Source organism: Elephantulus edwardii, unplaced genomic scaffold (genome assembly GCF_000299155.1).
Source record: "Elephantulus edwardii isolate Elephantulus edwardi_28Jun2011 unplaced genomic scaffold, EleEdw1.0 scaffold00270, whole genome shotgun sequence".
In the NCBI taxonomy this organism is placed as follows: Eukaryota; Metazoa; Chordata; class Mammalia; order Macroscelidea; family Macroscelididae; genus Elephantulus; species Elephantulus edwardii.
The window spans coordinates 687757-703719 of NW_006400020.1; the positions used below are offsets into that span (position 1 = coordinate 687757).

The 15963-nt window shown below is 39.1% G+C and overlaps 1 protein-coding gene across 2 annotated transcripts in view; it reads left to right on the forward strand.

Moving 5' to 3' along the window:
* Nucleotides 1-15963, forward strand: part of HERC3 (HECT and RLD domain containing E3 ubiquitin protein ligase 3) — a 158203-nt gene that overhangs the window by 98713 nt on the left and 43527 nt on the right. For both annotated transcript variants that reach the window (XM_006900006.1, XM_006900007.1), the window contains 6 exons: nucleotides 4118-4242; nucleotides 6231-6290; nucleotides 11862-11973; nucleotides 12375-12564; nucleotides 14493-14656; nucleotides 14788-14901. In XM_006900006.1, the coding sequence (XP_006900068.1) occupies nucleotides 4118-4242; nucleotides 6231-6290; nucleotides 11862-11973; nucleotides 12375-12564; nucleotides 14493-14656; nucleotides 14788-14901 (765 nt within the window). The remainder of the gene's footprint in view (nucleotides 1-4117; nucleotides 4243-6230; nucleotides 6291-11861; nucleotides 11974-12374; nucleotides 12565-14492; nucleotides 14657-14787; nucleotides 14902-15963) is intronic.

Below are 15963 nucleotides of genomic sequence, written 5' to 3' on the forward strand. Positions count from 1 at the left end.
AAAATTAATTTTAATGAAAGTTTACAGAGACTTAGGGTTTCCAGTCATTCATTGTTGCACTTTTCTCCCTGCCCACCCAATTCACTCTTCTCCTTGAAAAGAAAAAGAAAAACTCTTTCATTGTTATGCAGTCCCTCCCCTCAAGTCCACTCCACTGTGCAGCCTTCACTCTGGACTTCTGTAATGACAAGATACCCAGTCATAGGTCCCTTTTAAACAGTTCTTTCCCTCATCTGTTTCAGTGCAGTATACATCATTCCTCCCCTCCTTCTCTGTCTTCCCTCCACCCTGATGTCAGTCTCGTTTTACAGCAGTGGCCCTGGCTCTATAGATTGCCAGACCTTTACCTCAGAGAGGCTGAGGAATTAAAATTACCAGGCTTTTGGTTAGTAGCAGAGTGCTTAACTGCTGCACCACTTTGTTGTTGTGTAACATTGAGTGGACTACAACATACAGCAACCTAGTGAACGACAAAACTGAAGCCTGCCTTGGCCTGTGCCGTTCTCATCATCTCTGATGTACACTTGAGTCCATTGTTACAGTCAGTGTGTCTGTCTGTCTTGTTGAGGGTTGTACACTCCCCGCCTTTCTAAGCATGATGTTTTTTCCCAAAGACTAGCCCCTCGTAACGGCAAGCCTCTCGGGGTTATGTAACTTGGCTGCTCATATATAAATACTAGGTTTTGAGCTGGAAAAGGCAAAGTATGAACTTTTATTCAGGTGACCTTTTGATGCATTTGATTGTTCTAGGCCTTGACAAGTTACAACTATATACCATGATTTCTCTTTTTCCTTGGATAGGAGTAAAGTAGGCATTTGTGTTTATGTGCACGTGTCTGTGTTTGTCACACCCTGCTTGGAGATCTTTTTCTTGTTCTTGTTGTTGTTAGGTGCTGTCAAGTTGAGTACAACTCATAGAGACCCTATGAACAACAGATAGGAACCCTGTCCTGTGCCATCCTCACACTTCCTGACACACTAGAGGCCATTGCAGCAGTCACTGTGTCAGTCCACCTGGTTGAGGGTCTTCCTCTCCTTTTCCAATCCTCAACCTTTCTGCATCATATCCCTCTCCAAGGAACAGCCCCTCCTAGCAACATGCCCAAAGTGTGTGAGCTGAAGCCTCATCATTCCAACCTCCAAAGAGCACTCCAGCTGCTCCCTCTCCAAGACATTTGTTTGTTCTTTTGGCCACCCATGGGATGTTCAGTGCTCTTCTTCAACACCACAGCTTCAAGGCATCAATTCTTCTGTCATCCTTATTCATTGCCCATATTTTAGATACATAGAAAGTGATCAGAAAGGCCATAGTCTTAACCAGACACAACTTAGTCCGTAAGCTGACTCTGGTAATTAGTCTTGGTTTTCAACTGGAAACATTGAGGACTTTGAAAAAGAATTTTTTCCAGAGTTTCTGTAAGTGGACTGGGTTTGACTTTATTACCAGGATTTTTGAAAATTCCATTGGTCATCTGAAGTGCAGGTGCAGTTGAAAAAACCTGATCTAGATCAATTTCAATTTTTATTTTTTTTTTCAGAATGTAAACATTAAAAACAGAAAACCCTTAAACTCACCACTCTTGACCTGTTTCTGACTTGTTCAAGTCCTTCATTGGGTTTCTGAAGCTGTAAATTGAGTTAGCTCTGCAGCAGTCTACAGCCTACACTGCAAGAGCCCCTTTCTTTTACTTACAGGTTAGTTAGCAGCCCCTTTGAATGGGGAAAGTAATGAGACCTTATATAACAATGATTTTAGGAGCATGTGAAAAAAGAATAAAGTAGGCATTTGTGTTTATGTGCACGTGTCTGTGTATGTCACACCCTGCTTGGAGATCTTTTTCTTCTTGTTGTTGTTAGGTGCCATTAAGTTGAATACAACTCATAGAGACCCTATGAACAACAGATCGGAACCCTGTCCGGCTCTTATTTATGTGTGTTCACTTTGGCTTACTTGTTTGCCTTATATACTTCATGACGGGTTTTGTTCTCTCAGAAGACATTTGTGGCATTTTATTATGCCAGTTACCAGAAACCACAGAATGAAAAACATCTTATAGCTCTGGTTTTTTTTTCCATGTCCTTTTCCTTCCGTCATATGCTGATCTTAACGAACAACTTGAGAAACATGAGAAAGCATCTCAACAACATGAGAAAGCAAAGCAAGAGCCTTTCTGTGAAATCTGTGTTTATAAATGCAGACACCAAGGAGAAAAAAAATAATTCATGAACCAATGGGTGAATGATTTAGTATTACTTTCTTTCTATTTACTACTGACAAGTACAGAAGGTAGAAAATACTTTCAACTTTTTCTTGTCCTAGATCAAGAGTAGAGTTTAGTGAAAATCACTTGAAAGCAAGCAGTTTAATAAAACATTAGTTCATATGTGCTTTGTTTTTGTTTTTAATCTCAATAACTAAAGCTTGTATACTGCTGGGCAGCATTTGGGATTTTCATTCACAACATGCCACCTTTCCTAAAATTAATACTGTATCCTTGATGCAAGAATATATGAGCTTCCATGTATTCATGGATTATATGCAGCCTAGGAGAGGCTTTGAAGATCATGCTTGGAAAGGTAGAGGGGTGGTGAAAGGAGGAAGACTTTCAACCAGGTGAATTGACACAGTGACTGCAGTAATAGTCTCAAGTGTGTTAGAGGTGATGAGAATAGCACAGGAAAAGACAGGGTTCCGATCTGTTGTTCAAAGGGTTGGTGTGAGTCATACTCATTTGATGGCACCCCACAACAACAACAACAAGCCGCCAGCACTCCCTGGATTATTAATAAAATCTTTTATAATTTATTTTGTTATAATTTGGTAAGCAGTCTTGGCCAATGATTAATGTGTTGTTGTTGTTGTGGATTGCCTTTGAGTCGAGCATGTCTCACAGCAACCCTGTGAACAAAAGGCCTGACGCCCCTCTACAACTGTTGGCATTTATCAAAGTTCATAGAGTTTCCAGAGACATGTAATTTAGGAAGTGGATGCCACTCCTGCTTCCAAACCTGTCATAGTATGTTATTGTTGTTATGTACCATTGAGTTGCCTGCGATGTATACCGGCTCTGAACCCTTCCCTATACTGATCAAGTCTCACTAATTCTGATACACCAACCCCCATTTCCCCAGTTACTGTATCAATCCATCTCATCTGGGTCTTCCTCTCCTGTGCTGTCCCTCCACCCTTCTAAGCATGATGTCCTTTTCCAAGGAGTGGTCTCTCCTGGCCACGTTCCTAAAGTAAATGAGGTGGAGGTTCAAAATCCTAGCCTCCAAGGAGAGACTTGGTTTTACCCCCTCCAAGACAGACAGGTATGAGAAGACTCTTTTCTAGCACCACAACTCTAAGGCTTCTATTCTTCTGTCATCCTTAGTCATTGTCCAACTCAATAGCTGAGAAAAATTTTAATGGTATAGTGACTTAGCACAAAAATTGTCTTTAGTTGAGTTCTCTGGAAAATAGGCTCAGAGATTCACATATGGAAAGATTTTGGGGGAGTATTTTCTAGAATACCATCTACTCAGTTGAGGAAGGCAGGATTGGACAGAGGAAAAAATTCAACTATAATTTAGTTGTAACAAAGACCTCAGCTAATCACTTGAAAAGCCCTAAAGTTAGGAGGGCTAAGTCCTGAATTATGCAAATAATCTGTCTTTCTCCTTTTTCTTTGAACTATCTTTATCCTTGAAATGAAAAAGACGTCACACTCAAACTCAAACTTGAAACTATTGAGTAGATTCCAACATAGAGTGACCCTCCATTAGATTTCTGAGGCTATAAATCTTAATGAGAGGAGACTACTTGTCTTTCTTCCATCAAATAGCTGGTGGCTTTCAACTGCTGGCAACTCAGCTTTTTGGTTAGCATGCAACACACCACTGACTACACCACCAATTTCCTAAAGAGGCAATAGCTACAGACAAGTTCTGGAGCTAACATTCACACCAGGGCCCCCTTCTGAAGGGTGAGAGGAGGCTCTGAGCAGTGCACCATACACCCATTGTATAAATGAAACACAGAATGGAGAAGATATGGGAGGGTTGAGGGGAAGGAGAGGAGCAAAGAGCCATGTTATGTAATTTATCTATTTTACTGATATATTTGATCCTCCAGAATTATTCTCCTGCCGTTGACTTCAGGACTATGAATCAAGCACATTATACCAGTTTAATAAACGATGAAACTATAGCAGTTTGGAGACAAAAACTCTCGGAACATAACAACGCAAATACAATCAAGTACGTGCCCGCTTGTCTTTGTTTAATTCCCCCCCTCCCCAGGCATATTAATTAGTGAGTGCAACAATGGTCTTGAGCATGACAGAGGTCATGAAGATGGTGTAGGACAGGAAAGAGCAAGGGTCAGAATGCTGGTTCATAAGGTCGTCATAAAGAGTCATTTAATTAGTGAGTTGACGACACCTGACAATAGTAGATAGTACTGTTCCCTGATTTCCTTTTGAAGTTGTGAATATAAATGGAGTTTGACATTCTAGGGAATTTTTTTTCCTTTGGCACTCTTTTATGCAGGCTTTGGTGCCCTTATCCCCAGATGCTAGAATGGTCGTTTGTTCTTCCATCCATACATATTCTTCAGTTTGTTGTGTTCAGTGAGATTTGAATCCTGACTGATAAAAGCTTGAGTTGGCCATTCTTCCAAGGGTATTGTTGTGTAATCCTAGTGAATCTCTTCGTAACTTTTCCAAAACACCCCAAATCTCAAATGGCTATTACTCTGCCTAATCTGAGAACGTTCTTGATTTTTTTTTCCCCTCACAGAAATGAACTCATTGAAATATTAGTACGGAATCAATTCAAGAAAATTGATAATAAAAGAAATTTAGACTTCTATGAAGACTTTCTTAAAATAGGAAATGTAAAATTTTTTCTGACCCATTTTAAACATTTTACTGTCTTAGCTCATAATTTCTGTTTTTCTTTAGGGAATCCAATTCTTGAGAATGGATCTGTCATGCTTGGGGTTAAACTTTGCTCATCCTCAGAACTGTCTGTAAACATGTCGTGTGTGATAGCATGGCTTATTGTTACATGCCATAGAATTGGAACCAACTTGTAGCTAACCTTAGTGGGTAGGGAGTTACACTGCCAGCCTAACGGCAAATGGTTCAAATCCATTAGCTACTGTGTGAGAGAAAGATAGGCAGTCTCCTCCTGTGAGATTTACTGCCTGTGAAAACCTACCAGAGAGTCAGCTGTGAGTTGGTTCCAAGTTAATGGCACATAACAACCACAACAACAAATCATACAGGAGGAGCTTAGTCATCTTTCTCCTGCTGTGACATAGTATATATAGCAGAGCAAATGACCACGAACCTTTTGGCGTTCTATGTTAGCATCTTTTTAAGAATGCCCATCAAGTCCTCCATGGCAAACCTCATAATCCTTCTCACTTGTAGAGTGGCTCTTTCTGAGGTTCACGCCTGAGAGTAGCAGCAGGGTCTATGCCCTCAGAGGAGGACTAGATGGTGAGAGTGAACTGTGGCTTTACTCTGCTGAAGACCTTGAGAAATTACTCACTTTTAGTCCTCAGTTTTCTAATGTAAGAAATGAAGGGAGAGTAGATGAAAGGATCTTTAGCGAATATTCCTTTCATTTTGTGATTAACAGGGGTTACTTGCAGTCCTTCCCCAACCGCATATTTGTTTAATTCGCCCCCCTTTCCTTCTAGGAAATGAGAGAGTCCAGAGTTCTGGACCTGTGATTTCATTCTGAAACCCTAGAAACTAGCTATTTTCCCAGAGCCTGTATAATCTAGGCTGTAGGAATAAATACTCATTTTCCTTATTTTCAGTTTCTCTGATGGAAGAAAGGAGTGGTTTTTTTCAGTTATTAATTTGCAAAGTCAATTTCTATATTTGGTAAACAGCAGCTCATATTGTTTTGGCTTTAATTTGTGTTCATGTTTGATGGTAAGATTTGGGAGGGTAGAAGATGCTTGGTAGTAGAAGAATGTTCAAGCTTGTTATGAGAGACAAGAGCTCTTTCAATGGCCTTTAGTCTAATATAACTTACAAAAAACCCAAGTTCTTGTCCACTTTATGACTTTAGTGTTTTTCTGAAAAATACACTAATTTGCCAAGGTTTCATCTAGAGAAAAAAGATTTGCTGTTAATGAAATCTTAGTGTAGAAGACTGAATTATTGCTGATGCATAAATTATTTCTTGATAATTGTTAAAGACTTCCTTTCCTTTTTGTTTCTGAGCAGTGGTGTTGTTCAGATATTGTCTTCTGCAGCTTGTTGGAATGGAAGTTTTCTTGAGAAAAAGTAAGTGATTTAGAATCTTAAAAAACCCGCAAATACGAAAACTTACTGAGCAAATGTTGTGATAGACTTCTGTTTTCCTTGATGGGGGCTCACCTTAATTTGATCTGTTAAAGGATGATTTGCACAAAAGTTAGAATGACTAGTAATGATGAACAAAGGGTTACCAGGAAGGGCAGTGCTGATTCATGCTGTGATGGCAAAGAAGCAGGTCACCAAAGAGATCACATTTCAGAAACGCTATAGTAAAAAGGAAGACTTTTCCCCTCTCAAGGTATTCTCAGATGGTACCCGATTTTAAATTGTTGATATGTGCCACTGAGTGAGAACAGACTCATAGCTTGCCTTTCAGTGAGTTTTCAGAGGCAGTAAATCTCATGAGAGGAGATTGCTTGTCCTCCCATGAAGTAGCTGGTGGATTTGAACCAGCTAATCTCAAAATGTCTTTGAGATTGCAGTGCAGCTACTTAGTGGTTGGCCAACGGAGAGTGTATTAAACTTTTGTCTTCACTCATAGATTGATGAAATATCTATTGATATGCCAAAGATGGATGAGAAATCTATTGATACGTTAAATTATTTTAGTACCAGCATTGCTTAGATCTACACTAGCATTCCAATTACATATACTGATTAGAGAAGTATTAACTGAATTTTGGCAAGAAGAGAACTTTAATTTGTCATTGTTAATGTACTTGCTTTTAATGAATATTTAGATTATTTTGCTTATTTCTTTGAAATGGAAAGATAAATTGAAAGATAAAATAATTTTCAATGTTGATTGTTTTTAAATAAGCTCAAAATATCCCTGATGGCAGTAGTGATTAAGTTTCACTTAATTTGATTAAGACACATTTTTTATTTTATTTTATTAATTTTAATGAATATTTGTAGAGATTTTGGATTTCTGTTCATTCATTGTTGCATTTTTCTCTCCCTGCCCACTTCTCTCCCCCAGTTCACTCTTCTGTTTGAAAACTAAATAAAAAATTCTTTCATTATTATACAATCTCCTCCACCCAGAGTATACTCCACTGTGTAACCTTGATTAAGACACATTTTTAAGTGTTGTGCAAAGAATTGAACTCTTACACAACATTGTTAGGCTGTAATTGGAGTCAGCAGAACATGGAGACTGATGAGTCCAACCTCTACTAACTCCACAACGGGAAATGGTCCCCATCAGCAACATCCACAGTACAGAACGGATAAACACAGCTCAGACTTCGTTTCCCATGCTCTTGCACCTACTTCCACCAATTCCAATAGCAGTCTTACTAGGAACTGTATCAGAAATTCATTGCAATGACCACAAGACTCCACAGAACCATACTGTGGGACTTACTAGGGAAGTTAACAGGCTATAATTTAGGACAGCAGAAATATACAACTAATGACCATACAGTCCCTCAGTGTAGACAAAGTTAACGGGCTATACAGGTTGACATCAATACGCAGTGATCATATAATCATTCAATCCTCCAGCAAGCTTGAGTGAAGGCCTCTGACTATATGGTTCTGTGGAGCAACAGTCCCAAGTCAGACACATCCAAATAAACGAGCAGCAGTCCCAAATTAGACATATATCACTGCACTTCTCAGCCCAGAAAACTACTTTTCAGACTGAGTAAACAACTTTATCAGCAGGATATCACATCTTTTTTCTACTTGAGTACACAGTCCCTCAGCCCAGAAAATTTTCTATCCTGCAGCAAGCTTAGGCTAAACAACAAGTCACATTGCGCTCTGTGTTGGCCTCTCCTCTGTTGAGGCTGTACTGCTTTTATACAGTTCCTGATCTGGGGCTCACACAGCTGTTGATGATGTAGATGGACCACATCTAGAAGAGTTGAGGCAGCAGAATCAGGTTAATGTGCTTGCAGGCCAGAGTTCAGGCTAATCAGTGGTCTAAGAAAGCCGTTTTAAGCCACAGAAAGCCTTAACAGAATTGCTACATCACAGAGTCAAAAACATAAAACATTGCCAAAAGAACTGATTTAAGAAATTAGAAAAAATATATATACTTAATTTTTCTACCTTCTATTCAGGTCTTCATCATGACCCCATTTATTGTAGAGTAGAACTGCTTTATTTTCAGTCTGTGACCCTTTAGATGCAGATTGCCAGACCTTAACTACAAAGCTCCTCTGTGTGACTTTGAACTGCTTACCCTATGGATAGAGGTGCTTAACCATTTCACCATAAGGGAGGGTATCAGAATCAGCTCTGATGGCTACCCATTTAACCCCTCCCTCATTTCCTAGTCAATGCTGTTTGAGAGTATCTTCTACCTTGTTTTAGATTGTTAATCCTCAAGCCTACAAGCCAGTTCAGTATGAATAAAGGTATCCTGGGACACTGTTGCAGCACTCTGATCCAATAATGAGTTTTGGTAGCATAACCCATAGTGTGTCATACTGCTAACCAAAAAGCTGAGTGTCTCTGGATGTTCAAAGCCACCAGCGACGCCAAGGAGAAAGATGGGGACAGGAGTGGTTAATGAATTTACACAAAGCCATTTTAAATAAAGAACACCCTCTTTTCTTCTCCACGCCATGGAATGCTAAATCAAATGATTGCTGAAACCAATGTTTTGTGTGTATTTTCCATTTTAGATTTCTCTTGTTGTGTTGTTGTGTGCCATCGAGTCAGAACTGACCCATAGCTGATCCTCCAGTGGATTTTCAGAGACAGTTAATCTCACTGAAGGAGATTGCCCATCCCTTTCCCACGGAGCAGCTGGTGGCCTTGAACTGTTTGCCTTTGGGATTGCAGCACAGCTTCTTTCCACTAGGCCACTAGAGAGAAATCTCTTATGGCTCCATATTTCAAAGTAGTGTGTTTTTAGAGGAGATAACCTTGAATAAATGTGATTCTATGCCACAGAATGCCTACTTAGCTTGAAACCAAAACCTCACGGCCATCAAATCAGTTCCAACTCTATAGGACAGATTAAAACTGCTCCATATGGTTTCTGAATAAATCTTTCTGGGAGTAGACTGCCTCATTTTTTCCTATGGAATGGCTTTTGTTGTGTGCTATAGAGGTAAAATTGATGCATAACCAACCCTCCAGCGAGTTCTCAGAGACATAAATCAAGGAGGGAAGGAGATTACCCATCCTTCTCGGGCAGAGCAGCTGGAGAACTCAACTGCTTGACTTTGGATTGGAGCACTGCTTCCAACCAGGCCACCAGCGCGCCCCCTGGAGTGGCTGGTGGATTCAAGTTGCTGATCTTTCGGTCAGCACCCAAATGATGCCCTATGGCTCCAATCTCATTGTTGTTGTGTATCAGCAGGTCTGAACCAACTCATAGCTTATCCTTCTGCAGGTTTTCAGGGGCAGTTAGTAGGCTGGGAGGAGACTGCCCATTTTATTCTCCCAGAGCAGCTGGTGGTTTCAAACCACATGTCTTTGGGTTGGCAGCACAGCTCCTTTCCATTAGGTTACTAGAAGTCCCTCCAATCTTATAGGTCTCCTTTTGTTTTTAAATGTTGGTTGTACTTGAGCCCCCTAGCATGACTTTGAGAACATTTTAGTCATAGGGTCCAGTTTTAGTTTTGACCTCTGAGTCACGACTTGGTCCAGTAAGGTGGGAAGACTCAAGCTGTAGTTGACTCTGTCTGCAGTGGAATTTTTAGAGTCTGGTGCTAGGGAGGTGACTACTCTTTAGATTTCCCCTTCTATGTGGCTGGAAGCTGGAATGGTGAAAAGGAGGTGTATTTATTAGAGGGCATAATCGTGATGCTTTAGACCTTCAAGAATTCTTTTCTGTCTCCTTTTTTTTATCTTTTAATTTCTTATCCTGTTGATGCCCTGCTGTGCCCCACCCCATCAAGCACAATATTTGGTCTTAAATGCTTAATTCTTTGGAGTCCCTTGGATTTCTTTCCCATGTTGTTGTTGTTAAGTGTCGTCGAGTAGTAGGCAACTCATAGTGACCCTATTAACGAAAGTCCTCAACACTTGCCTGCGTGACTTTCATCCTTTCTCCAGGTTCATAGGATTTCCTGAGGCAAGCTATTTACAGAAGTGGATGCCACTCCTGCTTCCAAGCTTGTTTCAACTGGGGAGCGCCACCAAACACTGTCCACCATGGGTAACCATTAGGGATGAGCTTAGGTAGAAAATGAAGGAGGTTTCTGGGACTCTAGATTCAGGCCCAGCCGTAGCCCACTGGAAAATTACATGTGTCTGAATCCCCAGGCAGTTAATTAAGTATTTATTTGGGTCTTCTCCTTACTGTACATCTCCTTCCCAGAACCTGATGCAACAGAGTCTTGTCATTGTCTTTGATCTTTCGTCATTCTGAGTCCTGCCTGCCTCCTGTTCCTTTCCTTTCCAACCAGCCTAACCAGATCTAGTCACAAAATTAAACCTTACACTGAGTTTTGTGTGAATCTACCACAACCTATGTGGTGAATCCACCCTTACCCATCTCCAGGTCTCCCCCCCCCCAAAATGTACACCCAATTAGGTTGCAAGAAGTTGTTTCAGATACTTTTCAATTATAGTTAGAGATTGTATAATCATTTACTTGAGAATAAACAACAGCAAGATGGCTCAGAAAAAGCATATTGTCTTGATTTGACCATCTGAGTTCCAATTTATATGATTTCTTAGTGATATTGGAAGCTCTACTTTCATTTTATTAATTGTGATATTGTTCCTAGAGGATGTTAAAACCAAGCCTGTTACTCATAAACAGAAGCCTCTTTTGCAAATAAATAACTCTTGTAAATGAATGAAAATGATACTTGCAAGAGTAAGAATTTAAAAGAGGTATTTTCTCAGGATTAAAGAATAGATTTTATTTAAGGTTCAGAAAACAATATAGGTGCTAAAAAGTAAAAGAGAAACAGTAGAATGACAGTAATTGCATCCTTTGTATGTTAACAGAGATTTGTTGTAATTATGGTTCTTACTTCAAATATTTTGTTGAGAAAGGTTTTAATAAGGAGATTCTCTTGCCATTTGTTGCTGAGTGAGCTCAGAAGATGGTACTAAGTCAATATTTGTGCCCAGTTTAATGCACTTTAATCACAGGAAAAGTTAAAAAAGAATACAGTCAGAGAAATAGCACTTTGTTTACAAGTTTCAAGACACTTTGAACTTTCAATGATGATCGTTGTGCTTTGACTTAAAGGGAAAAAGACTTGAAAATTTAAGTCATTTTGAAAACAGAATTTCACAGAGGTTTATTCCACTAAACTTCCTTCCTTAATGTGAAATTATTGTATAGCTTATATTGTCAGATAACATTTAAATCTGTTTTGTATAGACAAAGTATTTTGTTAATTTATATATAGTTTTTTCAGAGTGTAAAAAGGCACCTTGGTGACAAAGCACTGAGTTGCTATCTGAAAGGTCGGTGATTCAACTCACCAGCCCTTCTTTGGGAGAGGGATGTGGCGGTCTGCTTCTGTAAAGATTCACAGCCTTAAATACCCCATGAGTTCTTTCTGCACTATTAGGTAACTGTGAGTTGGAATTGCATTAATGACAGTGAATTTTTATGGTAGTGTTTGGTTTTTTTGTTTTTTAAATTATACACTTGGCCTGTTTTGTTTTTAGAATTGATGAACATTTTAAAACAAGCCCCAAAATCCCTGGGATTGACCTGAACTCAACTAGAGTGTTATTTGAGAAGTTGATGAACTCTCAGCACTCCTTGATTCTAGAGCAGGTATGTATATTTTTTTGCAACACACAAAACCCACATTTTTGCATTGTAGGAATTCAACTTTTAAAAGAAAGAAATGATGAAAAAGCCAAAATCTTGTAAAGATGAAAAGGGGGGAAATCTTGTACAAAATGAACTTTGTGAAATACTCACTCTGGGAATTTGACCTCCTTTTAGCTTGCTTTCTTAAGTCTAAGGAAATAACATTAGAAACTCTTCCAAGGGCGGGAATCTTAGGCTTTCTTTTCATTAATGCATCCTCAGAGAATAGAACAGTGTGTGGCTCTTAATGGGTTTTCAAATGAATACTTACTAAGAATCTGTCAATTTTTTAATTTAGAGAGCAAGTTGACTAGATCTGGAAAGTATATTTGAATATTTCCATCCCTTTTTCTCTCATTCAGATCTTAAACAGCTTTGAAAGTTGCCTGATTCCCCAGTTATCAAGTTCCCCGCCAGATGTTGAAGCAATGAGAATCTATTTAATACTTCCTGAGTTTCCCCTGCTCCAGGATTCCAAGTATTACATAACATTGACTATTCCTTTGGCCATGGCTATTCTACGGTTGGATGCAAACCCCAGCAAAGTATTAGGTAAATTCACTAAACTCACTACTAAGGGATTTGTGTGTTTATTATTTTGGTGGTAACCACTGGGATTGGCTCTCAGTGGCTGGCGATCCAAGAATCTGTTTGCTGTTATTTAATATCTTTAACTTGAAACTTTTCTTGTGTTAATGTTTATTTTCTAGCTAATCATGGTTGCTCTTTGAGCAAATTGAACCATTATTTAGGTAATTTGAAATGACTCAAGTCAGATGACTCTTGATTTTTAAATATCCATAGTTAGACTATCTTTAAACTTTTTTTTTCCCTCCAACACTTGCTAGTAGTTAATAGTGCCTAAAAAATGAGTGCCCATCTGTCTCTTTTTCCTAGACCTAATTTAGGGGGAGGGAGTGGAATGAACAGCTTTGGTGATACAGAGGTCTACAGAAGAGGAGAGAAAGAAAATGGCCCAGCGGGGACTTACCAAATGTTTGTTTTGCTTTTCTTTTTTAGGACAGTTGAGTCCGCACTGATTTTTGCAGGCTACGGACACTTTGCTGAGATAAGAACCTTCTGTTCCTCAGTGAATCGGAGAGTATCTCTCATGGGAGTAGCACCTGAAGTGTTTTTATTAATCAAGTGCAGAAAGTCTGTCAACTGGCTTATTTATTTATTTTGGGCCCTGGTAAATTTTGTTTTTTTTAGGTATTCATTACAACTCAGTAACTTCTGTGTTCCAGGTGGACTGGGATGTTACTTGAGTGTAGTCTCTCCATGAATAAAGAAATCTGTGTTACTGAGGGTGGAGGACTGGCTTCTCCGTATTGCTTCCACCTTTGCAGAGGACAGAACAGAAATAATAATGAAAGCACTAGTGTTATGGTAGTACTTTTTTTAAAGATTCAGAACACTTTGGGGAATATTATCTTGAGTGTTACAGTCATTTGTGAGGTAGAGAGATAGCAATTTCTGGGGGACTTTTATCTGAATTATAAATTTGAGTTTATTTTTTTACTTTTTTTTTTAACTTTTCCAGATAGAATACAGAAAGACATTAAATTGCTTAGGTTTATACTTAATTTGTTTTTTACTTCTTATTGTAGAATTTTAAAAGAATATTCCAAAGGAGGAAAGAGAGAATACTGTGTTCCTATCACTCAAACTCAATGAATAGCACTATTTTGTCCTTTTTGTTTTAGCTATTCCTTCCACCACCACCACCACCTCATTTTTGTTTTTGTTAGAATATTTTAGAGCAGTCATTTTATTATTTCACCTTTTAAATATTTATTACTAATATTTAAAAAGTATATAAATATATAAAAATTATTATTTATTATTTCACCTTTCAAATATTTCAGGAGTATCTTCCTGACAAAGTAGAAAACAGTGATATTACTTTTTTTTGTCTAGTTATGAGAGAGCATTTTTTGTAGAAAACAGAAGGGTTAACTTTTTTGAGCAAACTACATCACTTGGAGGGCTGGAACAGTGGCCGTTTTGGTGCTGTTTCTAGAGCATGTCCGCATTTGCTTCCTTGAGGCAGGATTGAAGTGGGACTGAGAGGAGGGTTACAAGGATTGGGACATACGTTCTTTGGAGTAATAATGTGGGCAACATTCCTGCTCAAAATATGTGCCTTACTATTGTAGGCACACGTAACCCTGGATGTAGGCTAACAATCTGAATAAATCTTTGAGGAGAAAATGAATAAATCTTTGAGGAAAAAGAAATTTTATAAAACTAACAGCCAAACCAAAAAACCCTTCGGGGATTCCTATGCAGCTGCTGCTCTCTCCAGAAATGCTCTCTCCAACACAAGGACATGGATTGTTTTAGAGTCACTTCTGGGAAACTGTATTTTAGCCCAATATTCGTCTTGTAACTGGAGCAATTGTTAGATAGTAGCAAGAAGACATAAACATTTGCTGAAAGTTGACGTGTTGAAATATGTGTTTTCTTTTTTTCTAAAGATAACTGGTGGTCTCAGGTATGCCCAAAATATTTCATGAAGCTGGTAAACCTCTATAAAGGTGCAGTCGTTTATCTACTGAGGGGAAGAAAGACATTCTTAATTCCTGTACTGTTTAACAATTACATTACAGCAGCTCTTAAGCTCTTGGAGAAATTATATAAGGTGAGCAGAGAGAGGAGCCAGTGGGGAGAGGGGTGAGTAGATGGAAGGGGAAATGTCCTGCTCAGATGCTCTAAGGGAAGCCGTTTTCCACTTGTCAGGGTTTTAGTTGTCCTTATTTTGTTCTTCCTCAGGTAAATCTTAAAGTGAGGCATGTGGAATATGATACATTTTACATTCCTGAGATTTCTAATCTCGTAGACATTCAGGAAGACTACCTCATGTGGTTCTTGCATCAAGCAGGGATGGTAAGTATATAACGAGCAAGGGCGACATGGGGATGGCTGAGTTTGGCTTCTTCTAACTCGACAGAGGGGAGCTGTCCTCACCAGTAAAATCCACAGTATAAAACCAATTCCTCTAAGGTCAGCCTTGGTCTCCAGCACTCCTGTACCTACTTCTACTAATTCCAGCACTAATATTACTGCTCTACTGGATCCAGAATCCAAGATATTATATATAAAGACGTTTTGGTGTTCTGGTGGCAAAAGAGTTACACTGCAAACCCGAAGGCACGTGGTTCGAATCCACCAGCTGCTCCAAGGGAGAAAGATGGGTGGTTTCCTCTCATACAGTTTTCAGCCTCTGAAAACATACTGATGGGGGTCAGTTATGAGTTAGTTCTGACTTGCTGGCACATAACAACACAACAAGAATGAATTTATAGGAGGTTTTTTTTTCAAATATCTATTTTTCTCACAATTTAAGATAAGCGATTATTTTATAATTCAGCCACTGCTTTTACTTCCAGGTAATTTCTTCATTGGCTCTCAGTTCTCTTATATATAACATACTCTAGTTCTGGAAGGTGGTTAATTTTTCATCATTCCTTCTATCTAGATAACATCCAACAGATCGTGCAGGGTTGAGTGAATGAACCCAGTGGTCACGTACCATGTTAACTAAATTCATGATTGCTGTGGCCCAGGCGCCAACAGTGACCCCATGTGGTTTTTCTTGAAAAATGAATGATCTTGCAATATTGGGCCTGTCTTCTGAGGTAACATCTGAGGTTTATGTTCCCCATGGTCCCCTTTGGAGATTAATTTATCCATGACATTGAAGAAAGTATATTTTTTAATTATTATTATTATTATCTTCTAACAGCTACTCTATTTCAGCCATCTCTGTCAGCTGCCTAGACCTGACTGTTCAAATCCCCACCCTAGCTCATAGAGTACACTGAAGTGATGACTAGAGGCAATGCGGATTCCTGCGGCTTTGAGTGGATCTGGGACTGAGCTAGGGATGTGTTGGTTCTGGGGTGGCCTTTCTTAAATTCTCTTCTGCCCTTCCCATCATTCCCCGCC